General features: G+C 36.4%; 1 protein-coding gene across 3 annotated transcripts in view; it reads right to left on the bottom strand.

Moving 5' to 3' along the window:
- Nucleotides 1-12,067: 12,067 nt before the first annotated feature.
- HIF1A (hypoxia inducible factor 1 subunit alpha) overlaps nucleotides 12,068-26,687 on the bottom strand; it is a 39,623-nt gene continuing 25,003 nt past the window's right edge. For all 3 annotated transcript variants that reach the window (XM_032482147.1, XM_032482145.1, XM_032482146.1), the window contains 9 exons: nucleotides 23,185-23,291; nucleotides 21,890-22,037; nucleotides 19,876-20,096; nucleotides 18,999-19,285; nucleotides 17,429-17,551; nucleotides 16,875-17,296; nucleotides 14,567-14,675; nucleotides 13,883-14,009; nucleotides 12,068-13,392 (listed from right to left, as the gene is read on the bottom strand). In XM_032482147.1, coding sequence (XP_032338038.1) covers nucleotides 13,241-13,392; nucleotides 13,883-14,009; nucleotides 14,567-14,675; nucleotides 16,875-17,296; nucleotides 17,429-17,551; nucleotides 18,999-19,285; nucleotides 19,876-20,096; nucleotides 21,890-22,037; nucleotides 23,185-23,291 — 1,696 coding nt within the window. In that variant the 3' untranslated portion in view covers nucleotides 12,068-13,240. The remainder of the gene's footprint in view (nucleotides 13,393-13,882; nucleotides 14,010-14,566; nucleotides 14,676-16,874; nucleotides 17,297-17,428; nucleotides 17,552-18,998; nucleotides 19,286-19,875; nucleotides 20,097-21,889; nucleotides 22,038-23,184; nucleotides 23,292-26,687) is intronic.

The following is a 26,687-nucleotide window of genomic DNA, read 5'->3' as shown; positions in this document are numbered from 1 at the left end:
GGTTTACTGAGTAGTGGACTGTACTCATTCTCTTACAGTCTATACCCGCATAATATGGTGCTTAATGTGTAGCCCTAGCAGTCTCTGCAACCACTCCTGAGCAGCTCTTGTCAACATCTCCCCACCACCACCGCAACCTAGCGCAATACTTAGCAGGAAGTACCCGATCTGCTTTACATAAACTTGATTATTTGAATTGGCCTTCTGTGCACATTCCACCCTCAAGCTTCTCTAATAGAAAAGCATTAGGCTTTCTGTCTATAGATGGAGGTTCAACTCACTTAACTTGTCTCATCATTTATCTTTTTTTAAATTTTATGTAATATCTTATGTACTACTTGTGTACAAACTTATGGAGAAGAAAACTTATATAACATGTCCGAATAAGAAGCATAGCAGTAAAATGAACACCTGTGCGTCTTCTACCTGTGTAAGAATCCAAAATGATCAACACCATCACATCAATATGCGAATTCCCCCTCAAACCTATTCCCCTACCTCTGCCATTACCTTGGTAACAGCTACCTTATTTTGTTTCTCATCCTCTTGTAAATGTTTTATCACGGGTGTATGGATCTCTAAGCAATACATTGTTTAGTTGTGGTTGGTTTTGAGTTTTATGAAAATGGTACTGCAATTTCTAACATACATTCTTAGAATTGCTTTTTAACTTTAATAATGTTTCTAAGATTCATTTATGTTATTTGTCATAGCTGTAACTTATTCATTTTTACTGCTAATATTCTATTGTGTGAAGATACAGTTTATCCTTTATTTCCCCCATGCGAATTTAGGTGGGTTCCAGATCTTGTTATTATAAACAATTTTTCTATGAAAACTTTTGTATCTGTCTCCTATTTGTGGGATTGCCAGGTAAAATACACAAGACCAAATTAAGTTTGAATTTCAGATCAACTAAAATAATTATTGTTTATCTTAAAAGCAATTTAACTGGGCATCCTTTATTTTTGTTTGTTTAATACAGGATTTCTACATATATGTTGCAGGAGTTTAGAGTATTTATACCTAAGAGTGGAATTGTTGCATGATAATGGGTGCAAATGTAAATTTTAACAAGGTAATGTCGAATTGTTTTCTAGAGTGGTTGAACTGATTAACACTTTACTATCAGTGTATGAGAGTTCCCAGTTCAGCCATATCATCTCAGAAACTTGGTATCTAACTTTGGTCTTAACATGCATTTTTCTGATTACTAATGTGGTTGTGCATCTTCTCAAATTTTAATTCTGTATTCATATTTCCTTTACTATGAAATTCCTGTTTATGTATTTTGCCCATTTTTCAATTGGGTTGTTTGGCTTTTTCTTACTTGATTTGTAGCAAATAATGAATACTAAATTGATGTTTGTTATATGTATTACAAATAGCTTTTCCTAGTTTGAGACTTACTTTTATGTATTATCTTTATGGTGACTTTTGATGTACAAATTTTTTATTTCTAGTGTAGTGAACTTTTTAATCTTTTGGTCATAAGTATTTTATTTGAGCCCTTGACTTCTGCTGGTCTGCAAGCTTTGTTTTTTACCTCTTCATCACACAAAAGTACAGAAATTACAGGGTTTGCAAACTTTTAATAGCAATTTGAAAAAGTAATTTTATGTCTGTTGAATCTAATAACTTTTTAAAAGGGACTTGTATTTGATATGAACTTTTAAATTTTAATTTTCTGGTAATTTATTTTTATTGTAGTTTACAAAATATTGGCCCACAATAGTTTGGGGAGAAATAGTCCATTACCACCAATAGTTTGAGAAGCACTGGTGTACAACATTTCAGTCCACATTCCATTGGCCAGAACTCAGTCACATGGCCCCATGGAGGCACAGAGAGATCTGGGAAATATAGTCCCTAACTGGGAAACCACTTGGAAGCAACAACTCCGATATATGGAAGAGGTGCACAAGCACAGTTGGACTGCCAACATCACTGTCACAATTTTATTCCAAAATCTTAAAGGATAGCCCTTTTAATCCACCATAATCTACCTAAAAATGATTTCTATGTATGGTATGAGTTGAGGATCCAATTTTACTTTTTTCCTTAACTATATGTATGTATGTGCATTTTCCAGCACCTGTGACTGAACTGTCTATTCTTTCCCAATAATTTAAAAAGTCACTTCTGTCATGTATCAAGTGTGCAGGGCTAACTGAAGCCAATACATAACTGAACAGCTTTGTACCTGTTAACAGCATACTAAAATATTTCCATTACTATTAGTCTATAGTTACTGCCCTGAGCCTCCTGACTACCCTCAGCCCTCCGATCTGGGCCACCCAGGCCCCTCCCCTAGAATCCCTTAACTTTCCCACAGACCAGAAATGAAATGGTTAAGCCTGGAACAGGAAGATGCCTGCTTCAGCCTGTTTCTGTGTTACTATTTACTTCCAAAGGTCAATTTAGATTTCACTACACAAATACCATACTCTAATTACTGCAGCTTTAAAAAAAAAAAAAAAAGTCTTACCTAGGAAGGAAAGTCCTTTCATCCTACTCTTCTTCAGGACTGTCTTGATTATTCTAAGACTTTTGCTTCTCCATATAAATTTTAAATTCAAGTTGTCAAATTTCTCTAATAATTACCCTTGGGATTTTGATTAAATTGCACTGCATCCACATCAGTTTGTAAAGGAATAACATTTTTATCATGTTGAATGTCCCTATCCTATAAACATTCAAGTAATCCTTAGCATCATCAAATGAAGTTTCATAATGTTTCCTGTGTATGGATCAATTTCCTGAAGCTATGCACACAGCCACCCTGGGATGATAGTGGTTTTAGCAGGGCTCTCTGTGAGTGTCTCTTTCGCTGATTTCTCTGTTAAGCTGTCTGCCTTTTTTGGTATCACACCCAGCTATTAGGCTTCACTATTGCTAGCTGATTGCTCTATAGCTTTTGACAATATTCTGGGGTATGAATTGCTCCATAGTCTAATCCAATTACATTTAGGTTCCTTTGCAGAGATAACCTTTGAGTCCAATCTTGAGGTTTGTTCTGATCCCAAGAAGGCTGTTCTTAGTTGTCTCTTTCCCAGGCTCTCTCTGGTAAATTGGCTGGCCTGCAGTTTAGCTTCTTGCTGTGTAGAGCTACCAGCCTCCTCTTAATTAGTTACTTACTACCAAATAAATGCATTGTTTTCAAGAGCACCTTTAGGTTTGAATTTTCTCACAGTCTTCCAAATAAAGTCAGTTCCTCTGGGGAGAGCTTCAGAGTTCTCTGTTCTAATGAATTTTTCTCTCCCCCTGGGCAAAATATCTGAGCCACTGCTCTAGCTGGGAATGGGGACCATGTTCCATTTCTTTGAGAGTGATATCCCTGCTTTATAAGCAGGGCTCTGGAAGGGGTCAGTGACTTCTGTTCTTCTCTGACTGCTTCTCCGGGCCTTGAACTCACATATAAGTGCTGTGAGCTGAGGTGAGGTCACCTTCATGGACTTCTGAACCTGGGGTGGAGCCTCTGTCCTATGAATAGTGTCTGAAAGGAAGAAAGGAGTTCCCAATCTCTCCAATCTCTAGGACATACTTAACTGGAATTTAACCTTTCCAACATGAAGCTAAGGAGGATGAGAAGTGCTGGCAGCCTGGCTCTCCCAGGGAGATCCAAAATCCTTTACTGAGATCTGGAGGAAGGGTGAGCCCCATTTAATTGGCCATGCCCACCCAGACTGGAGCTTTTGTCATACTGAGCAGGATGGGAGAGGCAGCAGGTCTATGGCTCAAGGGCCACTGACTCTTGCTGTCTGACCAAGATTTAGTAGATTTTCTCAAATAAATGGTTCTTCATCTTTTGTATTCCCTTCGAACAATTTCAAGAGACTTTAAATGGTTCTTGTCTAAAATTTTTACCAGTTACAGTTGCTTCCCAGGGGAGTAAGTCCATAGAGCGCCTCATACTGCCATTCTCCTGAAGATCCATTTAAAGGCATAAATCTGTTCCTCAGGTTGCTCCCCGTCTAATGTAGAACAACTCATCTCAAGAAGATCATGTAATGTTAGTGTGATGAATACAATGAAAGAGGTAAGCACAGTACAACATGGGAACACCTAGGAGAAACCCCTAATCAGTCCTGGAGAGGATAAGCTTTCTAAAGGAGAACTGAATTGTGTAAAAGGAGGGAAAGAATTAAGAGAGGAAGATGAAAATAGGAGGAGTGCTGCAGATGCAGAAAAAAATCAAGTGCAAATGCACCAAGAGGTAAGAGAGAATATTGGGAGGTTCTATCACTGCAGCACAGGACGCAAAGGAAAGAAGCTGTAATATTTGGGGAAACAGGCAGGAGATCCTAAGGCCTGGCATGCTTTGTGCTGGGAGAATCCCCCCCCTGGATTTCCCAGTGTTCCTGCACATTCTGAGCCTTCTGAGTGAAGACGCCTTAATATAAGTCTTAAAGATAGAAAATTCTCAAAAGGTTTAGAGACTTATCGCCCCGGAGCAATTTGCTAGCATTCCAAGGTAGTGAAGGAAAGAGATAAAAACCGTCCCCTCTCTCCTCCCCCAAAGAGAATATTTGTTTCCATTCTTTAGCAATGTTCTGGAGGGGAAGATGGGCAGATGGGCCAGCTGCTTTATATAAGCTCCAACTCTCATAATTTGAGGGTTCCTTTCCTGTTGTACAAACCCTGCTGCACATACAGGTGAATATCTGACCCTTGCTGTGTAGCCCACGGGGAACTGGGGCACAGGGAACCAGTATTAACATGCTCTGCGAGTCATAAATGGTCTGTTCTCTGGTCCAGGGTCTGGTGTTTCTGTGTATATATAATATCTACCTCTGATCCCTCACAGTTTTGGACTGAACACCAAATATAAAAACATTAGAGCATCTGAACCATCATCTGAAGACAATCAATAGCTATTAATTTAAACATTTTTTTCTGTTAACAAAAGTAATCATATTTCCTATACAATATTATAAAGATACAGAAATGTATTATTTGGTTAGTAAAAGTCTTCTGATACTCTCCCCCATCCCCTCTCCAAGGAAAATTACTGCTTTACATTGGGAATTTAAAGTATGGAAATAACATAACCATAGTTTTGTTTTAGAAAGGTCAGTTTGGCCAAGGTGCAGTGCAGCAGGGATGGGGCGGATAACACGGGGTAATTATAGGAAGCCCATGCAAGAATTGGTGAGGCTGTTTCAGTGGAAGTGTAGAGAAGAGGTTAAATTAAATACCTAGAAACAAAAAGACTGTGTGTCACTGACTTTGATGACTTGATAACACTAAAAGTTTATTGTTAAAATTTTAGGTGTAATAATAGTATTGTGGGTATGTCCCAAAAAAGAATGTAATTTTTAGAGACACATACTGAATTATTTACAAATGAAATTATATGATGTCTGGAACTTGCTTCAAAATCATGGAGTGGGGAGAGGAGGGATGTGTAAAGGTACTAATGAAAAAAGCCATGAGTTGATTTTTGAAGTGGGTACCATGACTGATGCTGTGATGAGGCATCCAGAAGTCTCAGAAATGAAAGACTTAAGTCTTCTGACTGCTGGGAGCACAGCAGAGCATGGTCCTCAGCTGTCAGTCCTCTTGGGGGATTGTCTCAGCTGAAGAAAACCACCTCATTAAAGGTCTTGTCTTTTTCTGGGGGCAGCCCCCATCCGATGACTCATCACTGTAGGGGTGTAAAGGCTCTGCCCTCCCTGTAACTTGGTACAATGCTCAAGGACCATTTCAGGTCCAGAGTTCCCCATGTGGCTGCTGGAGGCCTTTGTTGGGACTGCATCTCAGCTCAGTTTCTCCTTCTGCTCACTCTGCTTTGTCCCATCCACATGTGTTTTTCCTTAAAACACTCCCTGATAAATGTCCTGCATTTGCCATCTTGGAGTCTACTTCCCAAACCAAACTGCAAAGACACTTCGGCATCATTATACATACTATTCTCTTTACCTCTGGACATGTTCAAAAGTTTCCATAATGGAAATTTTTAAATTGTAAAAATGAAGAAGACTGTGTCAGACTGGATGTGGTGGATATGGATGTAAGTGACAAGTTTTGTCTAGGGCTCTGGTTTTGGAGACAGGGTGATGCCGTTCACTGAGCAGGGGATACAGGAGGAGCTATTTGAAGGGCGTGTGAGGAGTTAGTTGTTGACGAAAAATTAGTCAATCTAAGAAAGAAATGGAAAATTTTATTTGAGCCAAATTTGAGTATTATAATCTGGGAAGAGCATCTCAGAAATGTTCCACCAGTTAGACATCAAGGCACAGTTAATATAAGTTAATATAAGTTTTTTTGAGATGAAGGCCATACATCAAATGTCGTATTATTGACAGTTAACATAATCCAGATCTAAGCGTCATCCTGGTGAGTCATGTGATCCCTCACAAGCTCAAGAAGGAATGTCATCTTTTAAAGAGTTGTCTTGTTGATGGTAGGAGAATGCACCTTTTTATGGTTTAGCAGGTATTCCTGCTGATAGGGGAGGTTTGGTAGATGTGTAATGAGGATACGCAATGCACAGAACAGGGAGAGAGACCAAAGGGCAGAGAAGAATTTTTTAAGTTTAAATTTTTCTTGTCATGTCATAAAATATGAATTTCATTTCACATAGTTTTTGAGAGGCCAATTCTGAGGTGCATTTCACATAGTTTTTGAGAGGCCAATTCTGAGGTGCCTGTGGGGAGCAGCTTGGCTTGGACATAGACTATCAAGCTAGAGACAATTGATGAAAAGGAACTGATGACCTAGGACATAGTAAATGGCCAATAAAAAGTCTATTTAGCCTTCAATTATGTTTGCCCAATTACAGCTGAATGTGTGAGAACCTCATAGAATGGGAATTAACTGCACTCCCGATGGCAAGCACAACATTCTAGAGCGTTTCTATCACCAACAGGTCTCAGGATAACATTGTCTCCATTCAAGCTGCTAAAACAAAATACCATAAACTGGGTAGCTTTTAAACAACAAACATTTATTCCTCACACTTCTAGAGGCTGGAAGTTTAAGTCCAAGATCAGAATGCTAGCACAGCCAGTGCTAGCTGGTGAGAGCCCTATTCCAGCTTGCAGATTGCTGACTTTCATTGTATCCTCACATGACCAAACAAGCATGGAGCTTTCTGGAGCATCCTTTAGAAGGGCACAAATCCCATTCACGAGGGCTCCACCCTCATGACCTAATCACCTCCCAAAGTCCCCATCTCCAAATACTATCATCTTGGAGGCTGGATCTCAACATACAAATTTTGAGGGGTCATAAATGTTCAGAAAATAGCAAACATCTTGGACTCACCTTCAAGAATTGTTCTTTGAATAAATGGATTTCACTGGAAGAGCTAGAAAATGGTCCTGTTTTCCCCACCCCATTCCTCTGATCATTTCTTCTCTGGTCTCTATGTCACCCCTTGTGTGAGCTGTCCTTGTGAGAGCAGAGTGGAAAGTTTCAGGAACAATCAAAAGATGAATCAGATGGGAAGCTTGCTCTGAAGGAACTAAGAGTTTAGTAGGGGAGATAAGACATGTATAAATGATCATAGAATGATCATAAAAAAAAATGAGTAGTTAAGAAAGTGAAAGGGCTAAAGGTGAAGTTCACAAGGATGGAAATATTTGCAGTTGAATTTGCCTAGGAAGATGCAAAGCCCCTACCCAGGCTACGCTGGCTCTGAATTTGCAATGTTAGTAGCTTACTTCAGTTAGGTTTTTGCTTTAAATTTCTACCAGTAGGCTGCAGAGTCAGCAACAGTTTATAATGGTTTACCCCAAAGCTTGTTCAGTGATCCTATTAGAGTATGTCATAAGCAGCTGTGTGTAGAACCATTAAAAAAACAAAACAAAACTGTTTCAAAGAGCCAGTATTATTCAGAAATGTATGGAAAGGATCTCTACATAAAGTGTTCCTTAATGTTTTAGTATTTCAGAGATCCCTAAAAATTATTTGATTTAACGGCATCCCAACGTACCTGTCAGGCTATATATGATGTTTCTCATTTTAAAAAATGCATCACCCTTTGTGATTAACATTACAGCCCCTCCCACCCCACCCCACCCCACCCCAATCCCCTGGCCTGCTCCACAGAGGAGTTTATAATGATTTAATAAGTATTCGTAAGACCAAAAGAGCTGTACCTCCAATTAAACGCAAACATAATGACTGAGGTTACAGACCAGTTTTTATTAGTGGAAAATATTTAAAACACCTCGACCACTTTTTGAAAATGTTAAAAAAAAATAATTTTCATTGTCCTACTTTTTAAAGAAAGTCTTTGAAAATCCAGAAACAATTTTCCTGAAGAAAACAATTTAAAATAAAATGTAAAATGTACCCAATTGCGGAAACAAAAGGCGACTTTCTTCTAAACAATAACTGTCGCTACTTTACAACAAACTGCTCAATCATAACCTGCTAATTATAGGAGATGAAATTTAAGGCCCCGAGCTTTTCCGTTTTTCGTAAACTCGCCTCCCTTCTGTCCAACAAGATTATTCTCTCCCAAAGGATTCTCTATAGCTGGCCTCCATAAGCTGCTGGCACACAACAAACTCAAAAAACACGGCGAGCAAACAAAACAACAACAACAACAACAAAAAAAAAACAAACAAAATCCCCAAAACACTAAACACCCACCTGGGGCACCTAAAGTTTCGTTTTACTTATTCCAGCATATCTCAGGGTGCTTTATTTAAAATAAACTAATCTTTGAGTTCCTTACGGGTCACACGTTGAAATAAACAACTCTTCTACTTGCGACAAGATGAGCGGCTGAGGACTAATTTTTAACGGGCGCCCTCTCGGTCCCTCTCTGCCGTCCAGGGCACAGCATCGCGCTCCGGAGCGGAGCTCGGAAGACAGCTCTACGGCTACGCTTCCACTCTCATTCCCTCTACTGTCCCCTCCCGTCAAACCCCAACCTCCAAAACAGAAGTTTGGGGAAGGGCAAGCAGCAGAACCGGACACGTCACGGGTGACAAAGGGCAGCCCCCGCCCGCGCCCCCGAAGGCCGGGCGGGACGGCGCCTTCACATGCGCTCCCACACGTACACGCGAGCGGGGAGCGGCCGCCCCGGAGCCGTGTCATCAGGCCGCCGCTCGCGGGCGGGGCTGGGGCTGCGGTGCTGCGCCCGAGCACGTACCGGGGCGTGGCCTGCAGTGCTGCGGGCGGGGTTTGGGGAAGTTTCTCCCCGAGGCTCGCTTTTCACATCCTTATCATGTAGGCACCAGGGCGTCAGGGACAGAACGGGTACCGGGTCCCTTCCGCATCTTTGCTATTTTCCCCGCTGAGGGTCTGATCACTGCCGCTCTCAGGCACCTGTCTTTCCTCTCCGTCCCGGAATGGAGCCAACACAAGGGAATAAAAGAAATTAAATAGTACGAGGAGATCGGGTGTCTGAGCAGCGTCTTGGATAAAACCGCCCACTACAGGTAAGAATAAAAATTATGTCCAAACCTCTGAAAGGTGTGAACACAACAAAGCTCCAGAAGGCGTTCATAGAAGGGTTCGAGGTAAGGTGTAGTTTTATCTTACAGGGTGACTATTTCATATCAAATTCTACAGATTGAACTAATTCTCTGTAAAATCATCTGGGACAACAGGTTCAGCGCTATTTAAAGGGATGAAATATGAGCAAAGTGGTTAGTGGCAGACAAAAAACACCCAAGTAAAATATTTTTTTCTCTGCATTTTGTTGGTTCCAGCAAGCAACATGTTTGCTAAGGTTTTATTTAACCCAACCCCGCTGTTAAATAAAAAATTACATTCTTTGCAACTTGTTTTTGACGTTGCTACAGTAGAAATTTGAACTTTAAGAATGTTTGTTTCTGCAAAGCCAGTAAGTTTAAGTTCATCTCTTTCCTGTTTTATAGGTTGTAGGGGGAAATCAAGATTTAAAATGGTAGTTGTGGGGTTGATAACAAAGTTAAAAGAAAATAAACATGTCTAGTATGCCATTAAATCAAACAGCTCTGGCAGAACCGTACCATATATTCTTACAGCCTTTCAGTTTACCAACGTGCTTTTCATACACCACCTCATTTACCTGTGAGTTAATGTTTTCATAAGGAGACACCTGAAAGTCTAGTTCAAATTCAAAACCCACTAAATACCATGGGGACACCACTTTCATTCATTTCCATTTGTCTTGCCATTCCTTTCATAGAACATCACTCTCATTGTCCTCTGATTTCATTACTGTCAAGGGACCTCCACCCTCAGTTCCCTACACCCCCATTGCTTTCTCCTATTTGCCATTTAAACAGTTAATAGGGAAAAGGGTAGGTTCTACCGGTCTGGCTAGAACCCCACCAGCTTGAGATCTGAACCTTAGGCCGCATCTCTAAGACTGCTCTGTCATCTACAAAATGAGATACAGGTAATAATTCATAGGGTGTTTTTTTTTTTTTTTTTGAGATTGAGATAACATGCAAAATGATTAGCACAAAGTATGGCATATTATTACTTAACAGACATTAGATCCATTTTAACTCCTAACCTAAGAGCAATTGTACCTAGCACTGGTAGGCTCCCTACAGAACTCTTTCAGTTCCAAAGTGGTGAGGCTTAGAACAGACGAATAAAATACACCAAACTCCTTTGCCATACTTTCTTCAGATGTGAAAATAAAACTATGGTCATTCACTCACAGCAGCACTGGAGAAAGAGAAAGTATAAGCTCGCATAAGGAAGGGAGATGAGCAATTCATAGGACTGTAGTTGCTGGCGTAGGGCTATACTTCTTGAATAAAGGCATTGTAAAGACTTTTGTGATGGTCTCAAAGAGGCTGGCACAGTGCTAGGAGGAAGGGCTGGTTCTATTTAAAACAGCTTCAAGCTCTCTAGGGGGCTTGTTTTCTGAATGAGCAAGGGGTGGATATTTGTTTTCTTCCAGCTTTACCGCCCTTTAAAGTGGCTTTCTAGTCTAAACCATTGCTCCCACAAGTCATTTTCCAACTCCTGGTTGTTACAGATCTGACCATTTACTAATATTTGAGAACGATAAACTTCTAGATTTTAGCTGAACTTAATTTGCTACCAAAATAAGCAGAATTTTTTATTTCAACCTAGGAGTATTAAGCAACTACTTTTTTCTAAAATACTACCTCTAGTACTATCTATAATTAAAAGCAGAAGCATTCTAGATCATAGTATTAGCAGTGAAATATACATGTGCCCCCAAGATCTTGGATTGAGTCTTAGTGTTGTAAACTTGTGTGCCCAAATTTTCATGTAATTGTAATCACACTTTCTTCACTGTAAGATAAAAACAGCCTCCTAAGATCTGTGGCTTAGTTTATTTTGTTCAGGATTTTTGTTCCTGTAACCTCAGGATACAGAGCCTAAGGCTCGGGCACTGCCTATGTAATTTGTCCATAAAAATAATTTGCTCTTGCTTTTAGGTGTAGGGATGCACAGTGATTTTGCTGTTTCTTGGTTATATGTTTGTGCTGTCTGATTTTTTTAAATTTTAAGTAAGAATGTATTACTTTTACAATCAGAAAAGAGTCATCACTATTTCATTTTTAAAATATAGGAAAAATGAATAAAGTTATTTAAAAAATTTAAAATATACAGTATAATTTAGACAAAAACAAAGCAAGGTTTTTCTAGTTTCATATTAGAGTCAGAAGACCTAAGTTTAAATCTTTGGTCTGCCATTTATTACCTTTAAGGCTTGGACAAATCATTTATTATTGGAGGTCTAAATCTCTTCATCTGTGAGTAACAACAGATTGGACAATCTTTAGAGGAATTTCTAGCCCTTACAACATTATGTAACTGTAATGTTTAGGATTTGCTTCATTCATCCCATTCATATTAAAACAGTAAAATTTTGTTTTACTTTAATAGGTTCATAAATTCATAAATGACAATTTTCTTTTCTAAAAGTGTACTTTTTACAGTAGAACATTATGATTTGTTATTTAACATTACATTTAGGGACACAGTATAAATTAAGGTAATGGCAATAAGATAAATGTAGAACTCAGCAAAAGCAATGTAATTTTCATAAAATACTTAAATTGTTGATAAATAATTTTAGGAGCTGGAGGTGTTGAAGCAAATATTATTTTAACATAAAAGGTGATCAAAGGGGGCCTGGTCCACAGAAGATGTTTATTTGATGTAACAAAACAATACAGTTAGTGTTAGATCCAACCACAAAGAGCAAAAGGAATGAAAAATTTGTACAATGCACATAGAAAAACAAGATGTTTACTGTGACAACTATATATTTCTAAAATAATGCTTCTAAAATTACTCAATTATTAAAATCTATATGAAAACAGAAGGATGTTAATAGCGACAAAGTGCATAAAACCAAACATCAGATTTTGAGCAAATTAACATATACTAGGCAATTTTGCTAACAAAGCATGATTTTTTTCTTGTTCACAATCTGCTCAAAATACCTTTATACCAACAGGGTGGGCAGAACATTTAGGCTTAATATCAATTACACAATATTAGCATAAACTTCCACAACTACAGATAGGGTATTGTTTTCTTTTGAGCTGGCAAAGTGACTACAGAAACATCAGATCATTTCTCTGAATTGAGAATTTTATCCAAATAAATGCCACATACCTTCCAGATATATGCATATCTTTCTATATCACGTAAATGGCTTTACCCATTTAAATAATAAACCATACAAGCATTTAAGAATCATTATTATATGATTAACAATGTCATGTTCCAGGTTTAATAATTTCATAGGCCAAAAAAAATTTCTTCTTAAAAACTAGTTTTATAAATGCAGAATATATTGCATGAGTTAACTGCTGGTATTTTTTTAAGAAAATATATTGTGCAATTGTGGCTACCATGTACTGCTGGCAAATCATTATTGTTTATGTAAAATGTGAAAAAACTGAGTAAAAATTTTTCAAACTCATCAGGATGAAAGGTTACTGCCTTCTTAAAAAAAATTATATTGGCATCTTATTAAAAATAATTCAATAAGGGACAAACTCCCTAGCCCAAAATAAATAAATAAAAAGGTGCATTTTAAAAATGATGCTACTGCAATGCAATGGTTTAAATACCAAAGAACTGTGAAAATGTGCTGTCTGTGAGCTGGCATTAAAGAACATACTAAAAAAGAGCATTAATGTAGATTAAGTAGAAAGGGGATCGAAATTGAACTAACCAAGTTTGTGCAGTATTTGTAGCCAGGCTTCTAAAATTAGATATAGAAAATATAAATAGACTGCTTTAGGTAATGAGCCACCAGTGTCCAAAAAAAGGAATGAGATTATGAAAAAGCTCAGTTAACTTGATCCAAAGCTCTGAGTAATTCTTCACCCTGCAGTAGGTTTCTGCTGCCTTGTATAGGAGCATTAACTTCACAATCATAACTGGTCAACTGTGGTAATCCACTCTCATCCATTGATTGCCCCAGCAGTCTACATGCTAAATCTGAAAAACAAAGAGATACCTAAGTATTCATTCATTTAGACAATGAATATTATTAAATAGCGACTATGCACTAAGGTATTGGGGGAAATAAGGCAAATAAGCTCTGGAAGGGTTTCAGTCTATTGAGCAAAACCACAATTATGTAAACAAAAAAGTGCAATTAAGTGTTACTGGTGCTGCTATGTCAGAAGTGTTTAAAGGATACACTGAAGGCACAGAGGAGTGAAAAGCAATTTAGAAAAAGACATTAAAATGAAAAAGTTTCAGCTTCTATTCAATATTTATAGCACACAGACAGGTCAAAGATAATTATTAAAAATGAAAGTTCCATCTTGAAATAGTTATTCCTGTCACTGATCAAATAAAATGCAACCTTACTTTTTAATCCTGCTAGGGAATGAATATCACTCATTTAGAGTAAGGCTCCTAAATAAAAGTTTCATATATTTTAATTGTTTGTGATGGTCAAGGGCAAAAAGAATAAACTAACCAGAAGGTATTAAAATAATTGTCTTTTGTTCCATTCCATTCTGTTCACTAGATTTGCATCCTTTTACACGTTTCCAAGAAAGTGATGTAGTAGTTGCACGATCATCTGGTTGCTGTAATAATGTTCCCTAAAAACAGTAAAGTTATTTCAATTTTATTATGTTGAATTTTCTTTTAAATCAAAAATTTTGAAATCAGTGTAAGTTTAATAACAATACATAGGCAAGATTTTTAAGCACTGCCCTAAATTATTTTAAATTTTTTTTTCTTAGTACTACCATGATGAAGTCATTTGCCACTCACTATGGCAACTGTATGTGTAAATGCTTTCCAGTTGATTTGGTCTCAAAGTATCAGTATGGATCACACCAGCATTGACTGTTTTGGGGGTAAGAAGGGAAAGTAACCTAAAGGGAAGAGAATGACTTGGTGATACTGGAGGTGGAACAAGGGGAGAACTTCACTTACTCAAAATACATCTCTAGTGCTTGGAATTTTTACGCTGAGACTGTATTCATTAAATGATTGTATTTCTAAGAAAGAGTGTATACAAAATGAAAAAAAAAACGTGTAACTTCTGAAAATGTACCCTGAGTATTTGGAAGATACAAGAAGTCACCTACATATCTAACTCAGAAATAGGACATCAACTAGAATAGAAAAGCAAACATACTGTCACACTTACAATTCCTACTGCTTGAAAAAGTGAACCATCATGTTCTATTTTTCGCTTTCTCTGAGCATTCTGCAAAGCTAGTATCTTTGGATTTAGTTCTTCCTCAGGAGTGGTAGTTCTGAAAAAAAAAATTTTAAATAAAAATATGGTTGTTTTATTTATTTAAAAAAATCCAATTAGCTTTTTAAAAACAAAATATAGAATGCCTGTTTTCCAACATTAGGAATATAATGTTACATAAGAACTTTCCTGATTACTGGATTATTACCTTAAAAGCCAAAGCTCATTTTTCAAAACAAAATTTCCTAAGATATGCATTTCCTTACTTATGAAATAGAACTGAATAGAACTAAATTGACATCAAAGAATTAAATACTGGCCTTTCATTCCACCTAATACACAGATATTCTTGGGACTATTGTAATACAAGATTAATTTCACATTTGTGTAATGCTTTCAGTTTATAAAACATTGCATGTTTATTAGTTCTAATTTTAGGTTCGCTTTAATCCCCAAGACAATACAGGTATATAATACATAGTTTATAAATGAGAAACCTGAGGTCTGTTAGATAATGTGCTCTGTTGTTAATTAGCTGCAGATATGGAAGTACATTGTAGGTCTCCTGATATCCACCCTCCTTCCCAGTGATCTTCCCACTAAGCCATTTTGCCCTCAGTATTGATCTGGTCATCAAATCTGAACTACCTGTATCTAAAATTAATATTAAATAGCAAACTATTATTTTATGCATCAAGTACATCAATTCTGTTATACTATTTTGCCTTTTCAAGAGCTGCCTCAGCCCCCTCCTCCACCCCAGCATAATCACAATAGCTCCTTGCTGTGTTCCATCTAGTTGAGAATGCCATATGGGTAAGTGATGTGTTACTCTAACAGCTCTTCTACATGCAGTCTTGTTTTATATTTTTAAAAAATTCTATAAAACCTTCAATATACAGACAGGCAGGTTTTTAAATTTTTATATAAATATATTTTCCTTATTAAGTATAACTCAGTCTATTCTGTAAATATCAAAAGTAGTAGTACTTTTAACGGTTTATTTTTAATCTTTGCTCTAAAGTTGTAAGTTGTCTAGTTTAACACACCATTTTGATCCTGAAAATTACCTAGAGAGGTGGTGAAGAAAAAGCCTCCATATAGTTCTGAAAGGTACATTCATTTCTTAAAGTGTTTAGTGCACACCATATTGGAACTAATGTAAAAAAAAAAAATTGCTAAAGTGACTAGATGTTTGCTGGACTTTGGTTTTGACAAGTACATAGTTATATAGAAAACTGAATATCCCATGGTTCTCTGTAGCTGTAACTGTCAATTACAGGTCATTGCTGATTCTGTTGCTATATTCATTCATCTCTCCATCCAATAACCATTTATTGAAGGAAGTACTATGTGTTAGATACTGAGTTAAATATTAGTAACATAAAAATGTCAGGGCACTGTCACCGCCCAGAGGTGCTGTAATGTCAGTTGGTGACATGGTAAAAATGTAATGTTAAGTACTTCTTCATTAACTGAAAGCCCCAAGATCTTTTCCTAGTTCTGGGAAAAGGTGTCTCCTAAAAAAGCATTTCTCTCCTCCACACACTGCCCCACTGACTAGCTACAACTTGTTTCCTCTGACAACAGCCTAAAATTTAAAATATGTGAAATCTTATTAGAAATTATACATAAAAATTATAACTTAAAATTTGGGTGGTGGACATGTTTGCTTGAATGAGCTCCATAGAAGCAATGTTGTAAACGACGCTTAGATTCCTGCTGTAGCTTTTAAAAACCTACTTAACCTATAATATATCTAATGCTATGACTATACATAAAAAAAATTTTAAGGCTTGCAAATATCTATATTGAATACCGAGGACTGAAGATTATCAAGCTGAATTTGGAATGGGGAATTGGAAATACCTTTAAGTTGAAAAGGCTTTTTTCTCTGGAAAGCTTAAAAAGAGCTCCAAGAGATGGAGGCAGTGAGGATAGTTAAGTAGTCTGACTTAAGCAATCAAAAGAAACTAGGCCAGTTTTCATACATGTACAGAATTTATTGGCTGGATTTTATTTTTAGAGGTATTAGAAGATCCTCCTAGATTTAGATAAGTGACATGATTATAAAATAATACACGAGCTAATTTAGAAAGTTTTTTGACTGCTCGTTTTACATTCAGAATTTGTATGTCAATTTTATGTTCCTTAAAGCATATACCAAAAGTTTGCTATGTTTAGAAATAATTTACCATTATATACATTTCCTCAAAAATAATAAACGAACTATAACTTTAATGTTACATATAAATACCTTTGACTCAAAGCGACAGATAACACATTAGGGCTTCGTGGATGAGATTTTTCTGTCTGTTCTATGACTCCTTTTCCTGCTCTGTTTGGTGAGGATGTCCGACTTCCAGTATCACTATATGCTGATGTTGTGGCACAAGCAGTTTCTTTAGGTACGTGGGGAGGAGATGGAAATGCAATCAATATTTTAATGTCTTCCATACCATCTTTTGTCACTGTTTTTAATTCATCAGTGGTGGCAGTGGTAGTGGTGGTAACAGGAGGTTCTTGCATTTGAGTCTGCTGGAATACTGTAACTGTGCTCGCACTTTGAGGGCTTGTAGAACTGCTTTCCAATGGTGACAACTGATCGAAGGAACGTAACTGGAAGTCATCATCCATTGGGATATAAGGAGCTAACATCTCCAAGTCTAAATCAGTGTCCTTTAAAGTAACAAACACATGAATTTTTACAATGACCACGCCTTATAAAAGAAAAACAAGTTAAGCCCAAAGCCACTTAAGACTAAAAATAAAATTTAATAGAAAAAATATATAATAAACAAGTTCATATACCTGAGTGGAAAATGGATTCTTTGCTTCTGTGTCTTCAGCAAAAAGTTTCTCTACCAATTCCAACTTGAATTCATTGACCATATCGCTATCCACATCAAAACAATATTCACTGGGACTGTTAGGCTGTAAAAGGAATTAATATACTTACTTTCCCCTGAAGAAGCGTGCATAAATGTTTTGCTAGTTGTTAGAATTTGCAAGCTTGATCTCATAGAATACAAAAAAGTCCATCTCTTCTATCAAATTTTATCTAACTAGTGAGAAATTAATTTTTTGAGCTTGTAACTAATTTTGCTAGTATATCCATGCATGATATAACATCCCTTATAAAATTAAAAGATGCATTTATCTACTTTTATTCTAAAGTACTTATTCCAAAGAATGAAACTCATCTAACAATTCTCTCATATGGTGACTAGTTGGCCAATGATCTATCACTGGAATCTAGCTGTGTACTGAGAGGCCACACGGCTGCGGTGATCTACCTAAAAGTCTCCCAGCTACTGTAAGGGGAAGTGAGGGGGAGGGGAGGGGTGGGAGCTTAAGTTCTTTACTTGTATTTACCTTAATGAATGCAGTACTATTTTAGTTTTCAGCAAGAATTCTAACCAAAAAATTATAGCTATGCATTCTAAGCATAAATTTTTGCTGCCCTCATCTTAACATTTTTATTAGGTTTACTTTTGTTGGAATAAAAACAAAACGAATTGAACATTTTTGAGCTAGGCAAACTGAGCAACCAGAGAATAGGATATATTCTCCAGAAGGCAAGGAAGAGTCAGATCTACTTTTAGCTTACCAGTCTGAATCAACAGATATTTAATGTAAAATTATGTACCACCTATTAATGCCTATTTGAGTCTCATTTATAAAGCCATAATATTCAAATCTGAGCTGCTCTACTCATGAGCATGTTTGTAGACACAGAAAGCTCTGAAATAAAATCATTCTAGATTTAGAAATAGAGCTCTATGTGGTAACTTTAGTCCTGGCCCAACCTAGCCCTTAAAGATATTTTTATTTTATTTTGTTTACAGGAAAACTAATATCAAGACAGAACTTGAATTAAAACATTACTAAGTATTACTCTGTGTGAGACTCAGTATTTTCATGTGACAGGATTTCAAACAAGTGATGGAAAACGGACTAAATTGGACAAAGAGCTTAGGGTCCTTTCCCTTTTAAGCTTTGCTACTGGACAGTTCTCTAACTCAAAGGGTAGTATGAAGGTACTTGGAGCAATCATAGGCACACAGTACTTGTTCTCTGTGGATCTCTTAAGTTCAAGACTTTTTTGGTCTACTGATATGAACATATAGAGGAGTAACATAAGTTTTACCTTTCACCTTATGTTAAGATCACTCCTTCCCATGTTCCTGACTATCTTTGACCCTAAAACATGCACTGAGGTCTGTTAGCCATAGCTTTTGTAGTGATTTTAAAAGTGCTAAAATTCACACAAAAAGCTATGACATGTAGGTCAAATTAAAGTATGAATCAAATTTATAAATACATCCCTAAATGTTAAAATCTGTAAGTTATCCTTTTCTTATTATATCATGACACCTACCTCAGGTGAACTTTGTCTGGTGCTTCCATCAGAAGGACTAGCTGGCTGATCTTGAATCTGGGGCATGGTAAAAGAAAGTTCCAGTGACTCTGGATTTGGTTCTAACTTTAATGCAACTTCCTGATTGAGTGCAGGGTCAGCACTACTTCTGAGAGGCTTTGGAGTTTCAGAGGAAGGTAATGGAGACATCGCCAAATTCATATTCTGTAATTTCTCATTGGATGAGGGGAGCATTACATCATTATACAAGGGAACTTCCTCAAGTTGTTGGTCATCAGCTTCTGTGTCTGTAGGGAAAAAAAATCTAGTCAATTTAGAGACTATCTAGATTTTATGTCCCCTTTCACAAAACGTTTGTCTAGTTCACTCAAACAAAAATGTTATGAAATTTTACTTACTCTGAAAGTCTACAGGTATTATGGTATAACTTAAGTCTGAGTTATCTTTCCAATGCACTATTGACAACTCCTGTTAATCTATATAGCATAAAACCCCCTGCAGTTCCTTTTATTCATTTACATTTAAACTACCTTGAAATTAGTTTTCTTTTTCAATGTTTGATATTGTGATATGACTGCTTATTTATCCTTTAATGCAATGATGCCTATTGCAACATAACTGCTAGATTGTGAAGACACTATGAGAGTAGGATATAGAAATAGCAGAGTAGCTGAGAAAAAAATTAAAAGTGGGAAGAAGAAATACCTTAAGGACACTTTGAAGCACAATTCCCAACAACGTGACAAAAGCAGGAATGTTGAGAAATTATAGGGGCAAAGGCCACAATGTCCAAATGATTACCAACAAAATGTCAGAGTAAAGTCTAGGCAATTAACATACATTGTTTAGGCAATTAACAAAATAACTGAAGACTTACCATTGCTGCCAAAATCTAAAGATATGATTGTGTCTCCAGCAGCTGGGGCCAGTAAAGTTAAAGCATCAGGTTCCTTCTTAAGTTTATCAAAGAGGCTACTTGTATCTTCTGTTTCAACTTTGGTGAATAGCTGAGTCATTTTCATATCTGACGATTCAACTGGTTTGAGGACACATTCTGTTTGTTGAAGGGAGAAAATCAAGTCGTGCTGAATAATACCACTGTCAAAAAAGAGAGATTAGTAATTCTTAAATGAGCACTTGACACAATGGGAGAGGAGAAGGACTTTGAAATGACCTTGTCTCTCAAAAAAAAAAAATTAAAAATTCTGCTTTATGAAAAGGAACATTTTAAGATGCCTTAAAACATCTCTCATGCATACCTGGTCACATTCAGGGTTTAAAATATCAATATGAAGTAAAGACTTATTAAAATTCACAATACAAGATAATTCAAATATTTGGCTAATTTCAATTAAGAAACTTCAGCTATCCCTTTGGGAAGATAAGTGGTAACAAAGAAATGTAATAGTTAAGGACATGTAGGACAATAAACAGATCTTCACAATTTTTGTGCCCACATGTAGTGAAACTGGCACAGAAGAACTTTTTGACACTAATATATAAAGCATGATCTAAGGACAGTCCTAGAATATAAAGAAAGATAAATAAATGACCATGGTCTCTCTAAGAGGGGCACTGTATTTTCCGTGGTGGTAAAAACAAATGATCTGGTGATACCACCTGCAGGATAGGGCTGAAGAGAGATGATGAACAATTCCATCTTCATGCTTGGCTTAATTTTATTTTTCCTTTAATCAACAAATATTACTTGTTTACTATGTGAAATGAACTGAGGATACAAAGTTTAAAATATCTAGCCCTTGCCCTCAGAAAGTTTAAAATCCAATGAAAAAGTAGGTGTGCAAATAATTAAAATACAAAGTGATAACTGCTAAAATGAAGAAGGTCTGCGTCACAGAGAAGCCAACAAGCTGAGACCTGGACTTAGGTAGGATTTATTAGACAGACTGGGAAAGTGGAAAAGAAGGACATTCCAAGTGGGTGATTCTTATATAATGGGAAAGTCACAAAAGAACTCGTTGGCCTAATTTCAAAACATTAAAGGATGAAGACAGAAGTGGCAAAAATAAAAACAAATGACTAAAGTCTTCCTAAGAGAGATGGCCACATATTTCAGAAAGAGAGCTAAATCAATGAAAGCACGGAAATTTAAAAAATAATGACAAGAAATGATGCTATGCAAGTATGCAGTGGGTAATAAAGGGATCTTTAAAACAATTATCAGGAAAATGAGATGATCAGATACCCATGCAAGAAAACTCAACCTGCTGGTAATGTGGAAGATGGACTAGAAGGGGGCAGTTACTTACTGAAATAGATTAAATGAAAGATTAGTTTATGATATCCATAATATTAGTAAGCCAATAAACTAAGAGTTTGTGAATATATAAAAGCCATGTGCTATGTCATATAGCCTTTGACAGTAATTTCACATAGAATTTCACTTAATCCTCATTTTAACCTTTTGAGGTAAGTATTATCATCTCTCCTAAATGGATGCACTTCAGAGAAATGAGGAGACTTCCCTAAACCACGGAGCTAATGAAGGACAGAGCTATGACACAAATCTAACTATTCCAAGGCCAGTATTTTTCTATTTATAAAAATAACATAGCTGCCTTGAGATTGTCTATGCTGATAGCCGTATGACTAGTAACGAAGTAATCCACAGGAGATCTGATTTTTTTCCCCCCAAGGTCTTTTTTAAAATAGGAGTAAAAAGGATGGCGATAAATAGCTACTGATAGTAGTTAGTGGAATCTCTGTAGAATAGCTGGCCTAAAAACTCAGGTTAGAGTACTTAATAAATAGGTAGAAAATTGAAAGTAAAATAAAATTCAGTTAGTTTATAATCTTCTTTTCCTATAAAAGAAAAAAGTATCCAAAGAGTTACTACTTGCTCCCCACAAATATTTACTTTCCAAGCTTACCTCACAACGTAATTTACACATACAATGCACTGTGGTTGAGAGTTCTTAGTGTTATATATGACAGTTGCTTGAGTTTCAACCCAGACGTATCCACCTCTTTTGGCAAGCATCCTGTACTGTCCTGTGGTGACTTGTCCTTTAGTAAACACTAGGAGTGAAAAGGAAAAAGAGTCATGCAAAGAAAATAACTTTGAATTTTCAATCGACTGAATGGATGATGAATATTGATCACTGTTTTAGAAAAAAGGAGAAATATTTATTTTAACAGAATCAGTTGTAACTGTTTAAATGGAGAGGCAGAGAAAATGCTCCAGGATAGCTGAAAATGTACCCATCTCATTCTTCTAATCCCCAAAATAAACTCCTTTTCTGCCAGCTTTCACTTTAAGATGAAAGCCAGGAATGAGGGAGAGCAGTGACTAAAATTCCTTTAATGACTTACATGTTGAAAGTATCACAAAGATTAGAAAGTGAATAACCTTTATTCCACAGAGAACACTCCAGAAAGCAGAAGTGTTATCATTTCCTTAAACTCCTGCTATAGTTTCCAGAGAACCAAAGATGGTTCAAATTAGCTGTGCTAGGATATCTGAATTGCAACTGGTATCATACTGAAGTCTTCTAGCAATTTAGGCAGTCTTATTAATTACTGATTCAGGATAAAGTACTAGATAAATAGTAAAGATGACATTATCATGAGTACTGGGGTCCCTGACTGCAGACTTGGGCCCACTCTGCAGTTCAAGGCTGATCATGCTAACTCAGCGACACTCAGGTATCCCCAATCACACTGGAAAGTCATGTTTACGTATGGATTAGAACAGACAAGTTTAGAAATTCCAAAGTTTTACTTACCATGGGATCCTCAAATAACATTCATATGAGTAAAATTGAGAATTATCTCTATGTCAAGAGTACCTGTTACCATGATGTTGATCAAATTCATTGATTCACTGAATAATTATTTTCTGAGTGCCTTTTCTGTGCTAGCTGTTCTGAATACTTAGGTATGAACTCTGAAAATGCTGTAATATTTGATGCTTTTTTTTCAGTCTTTGTTTTTAAAATGCCAGGGAAGTTTTATATATTATTAAATGATTCTTTAACTGGTATTAGTTATAACAAATATAAAACATAGATTTAATGACCCAGATCCACTTACGATGAGGTCTATTAAAATATTTAGCCTGGGAAGACTGGTTGATTTTAACCCAAAAGTTAGATATATGACCAAATAGTAACGATTGCAAGAGTTAAATAATTAGAATATTTCTGAGTTTTTCCATTATACTTACTATCGTGATGAGTTTTGGTCAGATGATCAGAGTCCAAAGCATGATAATATTCATAAATTGAGCGGCCCAAAAGTTCTTCTGGCTCATATCCCATCAATTCAGTAATTCTGTTAAGTAAAAAATGTAAGTAAGAAGAAAAATGAGAGAAACTAACTAATGAAGAAAAATTTTGCTCCTCTAGAGTAACTAGATATGCATTAATCTTATGGACAAGTGAACTTTTAAAAATAAAGGGCATCTTTCTTTGTTTAGATAAACTTACATCTCACCTTTAGTAACTCTACAGTTAGTAAATGCAGGGCCATGCATTTCTTTAAGCCCTATGGGTTCATCCTGCTATTTAACTGTTTTATCCCTTTCACTCAAGTTCGTTAACTATTTTTTTATCACATTTTATTGTACACACTTCTTTTTCATACTTTTGGTAACAAGATAGAGTATTAATAAATAGATATGATGAAGTACTGCTAAGTTAAATAAAAGCTTTAAAGGTAGTCAGTGACATTTAAATTGTAGATTAAATCCATAACAGTATTTTACCATAAAATCAGATTCTTTTTGTGTGTGTGTATACAAAATCAGATTCTTTATACAACAGTTTCCCTAGGTAAAGCTTCACTTTGGATCAACATCTACTACAAAATTTTAGTATCAACAACCAAAGAGTATCTTACACTAAATGGGAACTAAATAAATACTTCTTATGCTAGTTTTGGAAGATGCTCTTATACTTAGTTTTGAAATTAAATAAAATTATAGGAATTCATTTCAGATGAAACAATGATATCAAACTGAAAATAAACTAGAAAGTAATCCAGTTGTCCCTTCTGGTTCCCTGGCAGTTCCTTTATGGCAGAGACTAGATTTTATTACTATCTTTAACCACAGTCTGAAATGGAACCCATTTCACCAGAAAGAGAAAGCTGTCTTCTTAGCACTGTGCTAAACAGAAATATTCTTTTCTGGGAGCAAAACATGAGTTACAACCTTTAGAATTTAAAAGACTTACTAAATGATGTACAAGCAAACGTTATATAATGTATTGTATCCAAAAAATAAACTAAGTCCAGAAAACACACAAGAAAGATACCTTCTCCTGAGAAACGTATAAAGGTAATAATACTGTTTTGTGTTGTCACACCTTAAGGCTACATCTGTCATAGTTTATTCCAAAATGACTAAATAGATAAATAGCTTTTTCTGTTAAAAACAAACAAACAAAAAACAAAACAAAACTAAGACAAAATTCAGAATTCTTTACTAAGGGATATCCCCTACACACATCTACGCTAGGTGGCAGCACTAGAAAGGAAACTACTGTTTTTAAAAGTCCTGTTTCTTTAAATTATGCTTTAAAAATAATTTTAATTGGTACAGGTTGTATATTTAAATAAAATTCTCATGGGATTAATTTTTTTTCTTTATTTAAACCTTTATATTCCTGTATGTGCCTGACATTGTTCTAGGTGTGAAAATGCAGAGGCAAAACTCAATGTGGTAAATTTTCTGATGCACTTACCACACTACTTATGAAATTACACGGCAAGTGCAGTGGTGGGAATCTTGCTGGAATTAGAGGAACAACCCCTATCTGCAAGAAGGAGTGGTGGGGTGAGGGACAGCTTCTTAAAGGAGACTTACAAGATGAGTATAGAAGAGAGTCAGAGAAAGCAAAACTATCTGGGGAAGAAGGTACACTACAAGCAAAGAAAGATGAGAAAATGCTTGATATTGTAATGGCAACAAAGACTCAGATGTGGTTAGTGGGGACAGATGGGGAGACATGAGGCTGGAGAAGTTCTAGGAAGGAGGATCAGATTAATGAGGGTTTTGAATACATGCTAAGGAGCTCTGATTTAATGAGATGTCAATCAGTGCTTCCCAATCTGAGTTGAGGTACATGTTATCACTAAGGGAGAAAGGATGTCAAAATATAAACAGCATTGTTTTCCTAGAAGGTCAATTTTATTCATATTTGAGGGAGAAAGGTAAAGTTAATTTAACTTCAGAGAATTACATTGCTTTTTGCACCAAAAAGGGGAGGACTGACCCAGAAAATTTGATCAAAAAGTGTTTTCAGTGGACTAGGAAACCTGTAATCTAAAGCTACTTTGCAGTGTATGATTCACTCATTCTAAGCGTCATGAGGGTAGAGGGTAGGAACGACTAACCTTCAGTTCTACTTTAGTGCTAGTTATCGTCCCATGAACATAGTAGATGCTCAAATAAATGAATGATTGTAAGTGGAAACTAGTACAATAAATAATAGCCATTGGTGGGACATTTTTGGATGTAAGAAGTTTGGTATGTTAGATTTTTTTCAAAATTGTGCAAAATTTTTTCTGTATCTTGGTTCTTAGGGGGTTATAGCTGTGAAAAGTTCCTTTCTAGAGCTCTAACCAGAAAACAGCATTTTCCTTGTCTAACTCAAAACATTATTTGGTTGATATCTAAACTGGCTTCCTTTATTCCTCTGTCACAACCATTTTGCGAATTTCCTTGTATAATCAGAAGGGGAATGTCACTCCCTTTCTTTTTCTCATTCTAGCTCCATCACTTTCCCTTCTCCCCAGTCCACTCCTACACTTTATTATTGAGTTCAAAAAATAAAAAAAAAAAAATGGACATCTCTGTTCTATCATACATTGACATAAATACTGGCAGTAAACACCATAAAATACCTCTACCTCTTCTACCTTCACTTTTCTTAAAGCTAACCCCAGTGGTGAAACAGTCACTATGTGCACTAGGCACTCAACAAACTCCTTCAAGCCTTACAACAGATTTTTGAATCATGACCCTTATTTAACATGAGGTTTAAAACAGTTAAGTTCTAAGACCCAGGCCACACTTTAAGTACCAGGACTGAGTCTAGGATTACGTGATACCAAAGCTGGTGCTCGGTCACTTTTCCTTGTCCAGTGTGGCAGGGGCTTCTTATCTATTTTATAGCTAAGGGCTTAAAATTGGTTTTCTCATATAACCTTCAAGCTGAAGATAATACATGTATTATACTCTGTACAAAGCAGGTGTTATTAAAGATGAAGAAACTGATGCTCAAATAAAAGTAGTGTGTCCAAGATCATCTGGAAATAGGCAGCAAAGTCAGGATTTGGTAGTCCCTGGCTACAGAACCTATGCCTTCAGCCACTATGTTACAGTCTTACAGTAAAAAAGGAACAAGCAAGCAAATAATTACAAAAGCACAGAAAAGACTATGACAGGCTATGTACAAGGAACAGTAGTTTCTTAAAAAAAAGAAGGAAAGCTCTACAAGTAGAGCTGTACGTAGGAGGATCCTGGAAGCTAAGTCTGTGTTTGGAGTTGAGGAAAACATTGCAATAAGACAGTAATACAACATGTGAAGCTCTCTGGTGTAGGGTGTTGGGGCCACATCAGGAGGGGCCCCCCTCCTCCTGATTAATCTGGAGAAATGCGCAGGGGCCAGATCATAAATATCTTTGCTTACCATGCTAAGAAGTTTAGATTTTATTGAATAGGTC

The sequence above is a fragment of the Camelus ferus genome, chromosome 6, assembly GCF_009834535.1.
Source record: "Camelus ferus isolate YT-003-E chromosome 6, BCGSAC_Cfer_1.0, whole genome shotgun sequence".
Classification (NCBI taxonomy): Eukaryota; Metazoa; Chordata; class Mammalia; order Artiodactyla; family Camelidae; genus Camelus; species Camelus ferus.
This window is presented reverse-complemented; position numbering and strand designations above follow the sequence as displayed.